This window comes from Primulina huaijiensis, chromosome 6 (genome assembly GCF_012295235.1).
Source record: "Primulina huaijiensis isolate GDHJ02 chromosome 6, ASM1229523v2, whole genome shotgun sequence".
Classification (NCBI taxonomy): domain Eukaryota; kingdom Viridiplantae; phylum Streptophyta; class Magnoliopsida; order Lamiales; family Gesneriaceae; genus Primulina; species Primulina huaijiensis.
In genome coordinates this window covers 22,331,065-22,339,489 of record NC_133311.1, presented here as the reverse complement: position 1 = coordinate 22,339,489, position 8,425 = coordinate 22,331,065, and the positions used below count along the sequence as shown (strand labels likewise).

General features: G+C 35.2%; 3 protein-coding genes across 3 annotated transcripts in view; 1 reads left to right on the top strand and 2 right to left on the bottom strand.

The window, feature by feature from the left end:
- The window catches only part of LOC140979605 (uncharacterized), a 2,441-nt gene extending 893 nt beyond the window's left edge, over window positions 1-1,548 (top strand). The window contains exons 4-8 of the mRNA XM_073445089.1: window positions 34-102; window positions 372-443; window positions 689-760; window positions 908-1,173; window positions 1,276-1,548. Of these exons, the coding sequence (XP_073301190.1) occupies window positions 34-102; window positions 372-443; window positions 689-760; window positions 908-1,173; window positions 1,276-1,364 (568 nt within the window). The 3' untranslated portion in view covers window positions 1,365-1,548. The remainder of the gene's footprint in view (window positions 1-33; window positions 103-371; window positions 444-688; window positions 761-907; window positions 1,174-1,275) is intronic.
- Window positions 1,549-3,328: 1,780 nt separating this feature from the next.
- On the bottom strand, window positions 3,329-4,980 carry LOC140979195 (probable methyltransferase PMT2). The gene is made up of 3 exons (XM_073444525.1): window positions 4,881-4,980; window positions 3,893-4,438; window positions 3,329-3,405 (listed from the first exon to the last, which is right to left on the bottom strand). Exons 1-3 carry the CDS (start codon window positions 4,978-4,980, stop codon window positions 3,329-3,331), a joined length of 723 nt encoding a protein of 240 aa, XP_073300626.1.
- Window positions 4,981-5,273: 293 nt separating this feature from the next.
- LOC140978735 (pentatricopeptide repeat-containing protein At1g74630) lies at window positions 5,274-7,692 on the bottom strand. Its single transcript, XM_073443948.1, has one exon. The coding sequence runs from the start codon at window positions 7,419-7,421 to the stop codon at window positions 5,376-5,378; it is 2,046 nt and encodes a 681-aa protein (XP_073300049.1). The 5' UTR covers window positions 7,422-7,692; the 3' UTR covers window positions 5,274-5,375.
- Window positions 7,693-8,425: the final 733 nt, after the last annotated feature.

Here is an 8,425-nt window from a genome sequence, read left to right as displayed (position 1 = left end):
TATATATATAATACATAAATACATATGAAACAGGAATCTTGCGAGCAGATTGCTATTTGTGACACTTCCCGACTTCAGTATGATGGATGCTCTTGAATCCATGTAAGTAATTATTGTCGAGAACGTTTGACTAATGGTTAGGAGTTAGATTCTCCCTACCAACATTTTCTGAGACGAATATGTCGCACATGACTTGCCTAACGTGGTTTATCTGACTAAAGTGCACGTGATTTGCATTTTATTACATTAATTCGAAGGTGTACCCAGAAGGGTAGCGACCGCGGCTTCCCACATCATAAAAAATAATTATTGTCAAATATTGTTACCAAAATCCATATGATTTAATTTTTAGATACGTTGACTAATTGCAGAGATTTACAGCAAAATAGCCTTTATGGAACCATTCCTTCATTTCTTGGAGACTTCCCGAACCTCCAAAAACTGTGAGTTATAATAATATATACCTAGTCATCTCCAAAATTATTATCCCGATCCCTTTTTAATTTGCATACTAATTTTCCACATGCATCATAATGAATATTTAATTTGTATATGGGAATAGCTCTTTTATCTGTTATGTACGTCCAATGTTCTGGTTGAGAATATATCAATTCATCGACCGAATATGGGCGAGATCGGTCATTCGAAAATTAGTATCTATTATCATAATTTGTTTACATTATTATAGGAATTTGGCTTACAATCTATTCACTGGACAAGTTCCTGATTCAATAGCATGCAATAAGAACTTAAAATTAAGGTACGTACGTACGTACGCCATCAGAACCCTTTTTTTTAGGTGTGTATTTTTTATATGATAAAATTATAGATTTTGAATTTACTGGTTTACTATTTTTCATAAGTAACGTATCGACATAATATTATNTATATATATATGTAATGGCAGCCTAGATGGTAACTATGGGTTATACGCATCGAATTCGTGCCCATCGGGCATAAACAGGGCTGTTCCGACAACAACGACCACATCACAACCTAATTATTCAGGCGATGGTTATGTATATACACCCACAACTAGGAAAAGTAAAACGCCTGTCATAGTGGGAAGCGTAGTTTCAATATCGGGTGTCATCGGGATTGCCGTCGGAATTTTCGCTATATTCCGTCACAAGGCCAAGGTTGCAGCTGCCGTTGCTGCTGCCAATGCACAAGGTAACTAGAAACTCGGAATCCAATTAAATCAATTTTTTAATTTTAGGGCTTGAAAATGATTCATGATGGAAGGGTTTTACTAAATTTATATTACTTTTTCAGGGACGAATCATGAACAAAGCAATCCAAAGCTCAATATTCCTATGGAGGAAATGCCAATGAATACACGTCCAACCAATCTAAGCCCATGAGCGGTAGATTTTTTTCCTGTAACATAATGTTCGTGCCATATTTTAAATCTGTGCATTTAAGATAGATTGAAATCTCTTCAAATTTAAATTGAAAGTTATTTCATGTTTATGGATGGACTAATCATCCACGTAGATTTTGCAGGAAAAATGGAGAAATACATAAAAGGTTCCCTATATAATTAATATATGATATGTTATCAACTAATTCTTCTGAGTTTATTTAATTTTGGTTTCGGTTCTATATTAGAGGGTGTTTGACAGAACTTATAAATTCTAAAAAACAGTTTATAAGTTGTTTGATAAAAAAGTTTCAAACAGCTTATAAGCTGTCAAACTAAAAATTTATAAGCTGTTTTAAAAATTCTTAATTTTTTATTTCATTTCTCCCATATATTCTTAAATCTCTGTTTTATCATCACTTACTAATCCTCACTTAATCACTTTGTTTTTTTAATCATATTTTATTTACACGCATTAAAAATAATAATACATACTTTTATATCCCAAAAAAAACATAAATTTTTCTAAAAATAAATTTAAAATAGATTAATATCATAAAATATTAAAATTATAAAACTATTTTCACACACACAGATATATATATATAACATCTTTAAGTTGTTTAAAATAAGTTCATCCAAACACTTTGACAACTTATTTTTAAAATAAGACTTTACAGTTTATAAGCTCCTAAAACAACTTATAAGATGTAAGATTATATAAATTGTTTTAAATAAATTTAGTCAACCAACTTCTACCGAATATAATAATTTCCGAGTTGTACTATTTATACTTCGAGCTTAGTTGACAAGACTTGGCATTAATATGGTATTGTATCGTGTCTTATTTAAAACAAGTGTGACGGATTTTATGCAAATTACATAATTATTTTATTTGGGATCGTGTTTATTGTCTTTGGGTCCATCTTTAATATAGCCAAGAAAAAAAAGTCTTTTTTAAACAATAAAAAAAGTCAACGTTTTTCTTACATCCTCTACCATTGTGGAAGATATTATTAAATAAGATGAAACAATTTTTAAATTAAGTTATGATTGGGGCCGGGTTCGCCCAACCTTTTTTTTATTAGTTTGTATTACAAAATTTTATTCCAAAAAAAATAAAAATAGCCTTTACTCTACAAGTGCAACTTGCAGGTCCTAAAGTCTTGATTCTGTGTAATTGTGTGTGTAATTCTCATTACACATATAATATTTTTTTTTAGAATTTGTGTTGTACAAACATTAAATCCGAGGTTGATATATTAGCTGGGACCAAAATAACAACTAGACAAATTAAAAAGAAAAAATCCCCTCACGACATGCATATGTGTTTAACAATATAATTACAAAAATTTAATCATGGTCAATGAGTTTAATCATTTCGATGAGAATTACTAAAATATATGATCGAAACATGATTACAGTCATAAATATATAAACATGACTCAAAATGTCATACTCAGTATATACAAGACTAACATTTATATTTGATCTCGTGTCCGTAAATGACTGGTACTCCTCTATTGGATTTGGACGATAGAGAATTATATAATTATATAATGAACACATTATATAATTAGGAACTGACGTGTATAATATATTGTAAATCCCGAAACCAAATCATTTTAGTGAAAGAATGGCTCGACTTTACATGTTTGCACGCACGCAGTTTAGAATAAAATGTATGGATTTTTTGAACTAAAAATAAAACCCTCAGGAGTACTTGACAATCTGAGGCAGCCGCGTGGATTCCGTCAAATATCCACACTGGATCAAACTTTGTTTGGTCAACGGCGTGAATGTCAATACCGTTGCATATATGTTTTTTGATCGATCTTTCTTGATTTGTCTGAATAAAACTTTAGTAAGTAATTAGGTCAGTGTTCATGCATGCATGTATCGATAGTACTATATATAATGGCCACCCACCTCGCCTCTCTTTTCTATCATTCTATGCATTATTAATCAGTCTTCTGCTGATAATTTCAGCTCATGCAGGTCATGACTTAAATCTCTGCATGCCATTATATTTCTCATCTTTCCTGTGGATTTATATGTATTTACGAAATTCGGCATGAAAATATTCTCCTAGCATTGAAGTGGGAGCTGATTCTGATCAAAACATCAGCATTAATTGTCTCGGATTATAATTCCGCCTTCTGGCCTTAAAATTCTATCCATTTCTAGGAGGATGTCTTCCATTTTGCATCTGTACGTGATGTTGCAAGTTAAAGTTTTAAAGAATCATAGAATATTTCGTCTTTTAACCAACGAAGATGCATATTTAAAAAAACGAAAAAGCTTACTGGTCCTTGTACAAGCTGAAGAGTCCACTGGCATGAATTAGATCATATATATGTTCTAGGATATGTAATATGTGAAGAAAGCTTCGCACCTACCCACAATTGCAGGAACATTAGTTTTCTTTTGTTTGGCGGAACTTAAAAAGAATGGTGCAAGATGTCAACAGAAAAGAAAAAAAAGACTTATTAAGTATTAGCCAAAAAATAATGAATAGCATGAAAATACCAGTATCAAGAGCAGTTCTTACTGTTCCATTGTTCACCGGGATCGCAGAAGCGAGTTGTTCAATATACGCATCCGCTCCATGAGGAAACATGGTACCACCTCCTGGAAACCTAAACACGTTTCCTTCATATTGAACCCAATTCTGCACCGCCTTCTCAACCGTCAAACTCTTATGAGGCGCGTTCATGTAAGGCACATAATCACGACTCTTAGGCAATCGAAAGGGTGTAACGTACCCTTTTGGTGCTGGAATAAGGCAACTCAACTTCTCATCTTCAGGTGGACAATGTCTCTTTCGATAGTTCATGTTCTCTCGAGGAAATGTCATGGCCCGCGTTTGTTCTTGACAAGGTGTATGATCGGTGTATTTATCATCACAAGGTTCAAACTCGTTGACGTCCAAAACTGAATCGCCCAATCTTTCCACATCCTCACCATGATGGCTTTCGAACTCAAGATTGGATACAATGCCACAGTCATCTGCTTTTTTGGTGATTTCGAGGGCTATGTTATCTCCCTTCACCGATCCACTTCTCTGCCACGCTCCTAACACACAGAAAAAACAACAAAGACCTGCTGCAATAAAGATAGAAACCGAGTTTCTATTTCCATTTTCTCCTGGATTCCCTTTCGTTGCTATGATATATATTAAGGCATTATTTTCTTACTGATGAACATAAACAAAGCATCAAACTTCAGTGGCTCCTCCAAAGATATAATTGTTTTTTTTTTCTTTTGATCGCCTTGTTTTGTGGGTCTGAGCTTCTCTGAAAACGAAGAATTATAAAATAGACCGGTCCAGCTCGATCCTTTTCGGTCGTGTTTCTTGCAAAACTTGGCTATGTTTCTGTTGCTTGGCTTTTCAAATGTACAGCCGGTCTACGATTTTGTATTATAATATTAATTTTCTTATAATTTTGTGAACTTAAATCATGATTATTTGATTTTATTTTGTTAATTAAGGTCATTGATCTAAGAATAAACTTACCATTTTGTGAACTATATATATAATGGTGATTAAGGTCGTTGATTTTATTATGGTAATTAAGGTCATTCATCTTTGCACACACATACAAATTCTTTACCATTTTAGTGGGATGAACAGTTGACCCACTAACTGCAAATACATCGAAAGAATCCAAATAATAATTCTTAAAACTTTATGCTTAGAATTTATACAGGTATGGACAATTGTATATATAGTTCACAAAATGGTAAGGAATTTGTTTTTTCTATTGATTTCTTGCGTATCTTATGGCTCATTTGATGCAGAAAACTAATTGTTAAAATATACCTTTTTAAGTAGCAATAATATACAGTAAAAATTGTGACGTATAGGATATATCTGTAGTATTAATATACAGTTGTAATAATTGTGCAATTGGGTGAACGGTTGACCCACTTTAAGTGCAATTGAAGACACAGTAGAAATACATATGAATTTATCAAACCTTCCGTCAGTGCATGAATCACACCATAATGCTCACCAGTAATCTCTGCACGAGCAAACACCGTTCTTGAAAGAGTGATATCGACTCCTATCTCTCAATGCAATCTCGACTTCGTATACTTTAGAAATCAGTTTCATCACAGTGTGACAATCTTTGCATACTCTCAAGTTCTTCACAATTCTCAAGACGCCACACCCTCTCAATCTTGCCATCCCAAAAGCAACAGCCAACTTCTCACTGTGAGTAATAACTGCATTTTCCTTTTCCTCCTCTTCAATATCGTGTAAAAAGTTAACAACATTAGGAATGTAACTTCCGTCTATTCTTAGTCTTAACATGATCTCTTCTAGCTTCTTATAAGCCACCGTTGTTACATCATCCTGCTTGGCACCAGCAACAAAAGTATACATGACCTTCTCAACTTCAATCATACTCCAACCAGGAGTTTTCTTTATTTTTTCTTCAGCCATTGATCTTCTTAGCTTCACAACATCTGTCCACTGTCCTGCTACTGCATAAATATTAGACAATAATATGTGATCACCAGAGTTTTCAGGGTCTAACTCCGATAGCCTTTTCTTGACCTCCTCTGCCAAATTGACATTACCATGAAAACTACACGCTCCAAGAAGTGTCCGCCAAATAATGGCACTGGGTGGAATTGGCATCTCATATACAAAGTTATAAGCTTTCACCAGTTGACCAGCTCGACCATATAAATCAACCATGCATCCGTAATGTTCGATTGTAGGCTTAATCCTATACACATTAGTCATTTTATCAAAAAATTTGCAGCCCTGTTCCACTAAACCGGCATGACTACATGCATATAGAATCACAATAAATGCAATTCCATCTGGTTTGATCCCAGATGCCTCCATTTGATTAAAAAGATTTATTGCCTCTTCACCATGCCCTTGAATCGCAAGACCTATTATCATCGAGGTCCAGGTAACAATACTCCTTTCACCGGGCATCCTCTTGAAGACTAGACAAGCCATATCAATGCTCCCACACTTCGAATAAGTATCTATTAGTGCATTATGTACCGTTGTAATCCAAACAAAGCCTGCTTTCTCAATGAAACCGTGTAATATTTTTGCGAATTCAAGCGCTCCCGCTTGTGCACAAGCAGATAAAGCTCCTGTCAAACTCACCTCGTTAGGCCTCAACCCCACCTTCTGTAATTCCTTGAAATATCTAAATGCTTCATCAAAACAACCGTTTTGAGCAAACCCCACTATCATTGTATTCCAAGAAACATCATCCTTTATTGGCGTGTCCACAAATAACTTCCGTGCCAAATCCAACTCCCCCATTTTTGCATATGCAGCGAGCATCAAATTATAAGAAGCCGAGTTTCGTAATGGCGTCAAATTAAACAATCTCTCTGCGCCTCTTATGTCACCGCACCTAAAGAAAGCTGTCAAAATGGCATTCCATGACACGACATTTGGGTCAGCAATTTCATCGAACACTTTGTTTGAAAACAAAATACACCCACATTCTGCATACAAACTGATCAATGTGGTTGCCACAAAGAGATGGGTATTGATCCCACGTTTCATAGACTGGCAATGGAGCTGAATCCCTGAACGAAAACACCGCATGTTTGCCGCAGCTTTGAGAGTGAAGGCAAAGGAGAAGCTGTCAGGAGGGTTGCCCAAATTCTTCAGCATGAGAATGAATGTAAAGATTGAATTTTTAGGAAACTTTGAATCAGAAAAACCACGAATGAGGGTGTTGTACATGAACACATCGGGGTTCGCGGCATGGAGAAGGAGTTGGCGAGCATAGTCCAATGCGGCAGAAAGATTGACCGAGCAGTGGAGTATGAATTTTCCGGTCACAAAGGGGTCGGAATCCAGGCCGCTCTTCACGGTGCGGGCGTGTAATTGTTGGAGGGATTTGAGGGTCTTGCAGCAATTCAGCAGCGAGACACAAATTTGTTCTGCACTGTTCATCACAACCTCGTCACCCAGGTTTTCGTAAGACTGTTCGAGGCAACCACTCTCTAATATGTTGGTCGTTAAATTCTTCCAAAGCTGATTAATTTTACTTATTGTACCTTTCAACATTTCATATAACGCTTCTCGGCGAGTTAACTAAAATTTCTCTATAACAAAGATACAATTTTCAAAACTTTTCGCTTTTCTGAAGCAAATCGCCCACTTCTTGGCCATTTCTTTCTACGTGTATATGAAATCGAAGAAACAAGAAGCGAAGGGCAGGAGCACAAACAAGGTGGAAAGGGTGAATAATCAATACATGTAGAATGAATCTATCGTGTCGAAGCTTTTCCTTTTTAAAAATCTTTCACCTTGCGCGGCCACCTCTCTCTCTCCTTCCACATATTTCGTCTACCCAGTTTGTGTAAAGTGAATGGAGTTAACGTGGACGGTGTACCTTAATGGGCAACCTCCTTCAACAGAAGATGATCAAGAAGAAGAGGAAGAGTCTGACGAGGAAGATCAAAATGCCGGTATGGGTCTTTCACCCTAGGAAGTTGTTTCGGTATTCCCTTCCACTAATAAACTTCAAGTCATGGAGATTATATTTCTTATGTTATCTTCCTACTGTCATGATAGATTAAGCGTTCAACTCAAGGACTTCTTGCTTAACAAATTCACTAGTAGCGCAGGTCGATAGCATATGGACTCCATGTGTCTGATGTCGATAATGTTCTTCTTCGAAGGTTTTGATACGTTCATCCGGATACGGATTGAAGAGAATCTTGTATTGACATTTTATTGACGGCCTGATGATATATATCTATTTTCGGGTATCAAAATTTGACTGCATTTTCAGTATGGATTATTTTTTGTATCTTTTTTTATGCATATATTCCATTCTTCAAACACACACACACACACACACACACACACACACACACACACACACATATATATATATATATATATATACTAGAAATAATGCACGTCCGTTGCACGTGGAAAACATATGTTGAAGTAATTAGAATTTGAAATAAAATTAATTAACTCAACAAAAGATAATGATAATAATATTGTAAATTTTGACAATTCGTGTTAATTAGTATATGTAACTAATTTGAAAAAAAAAA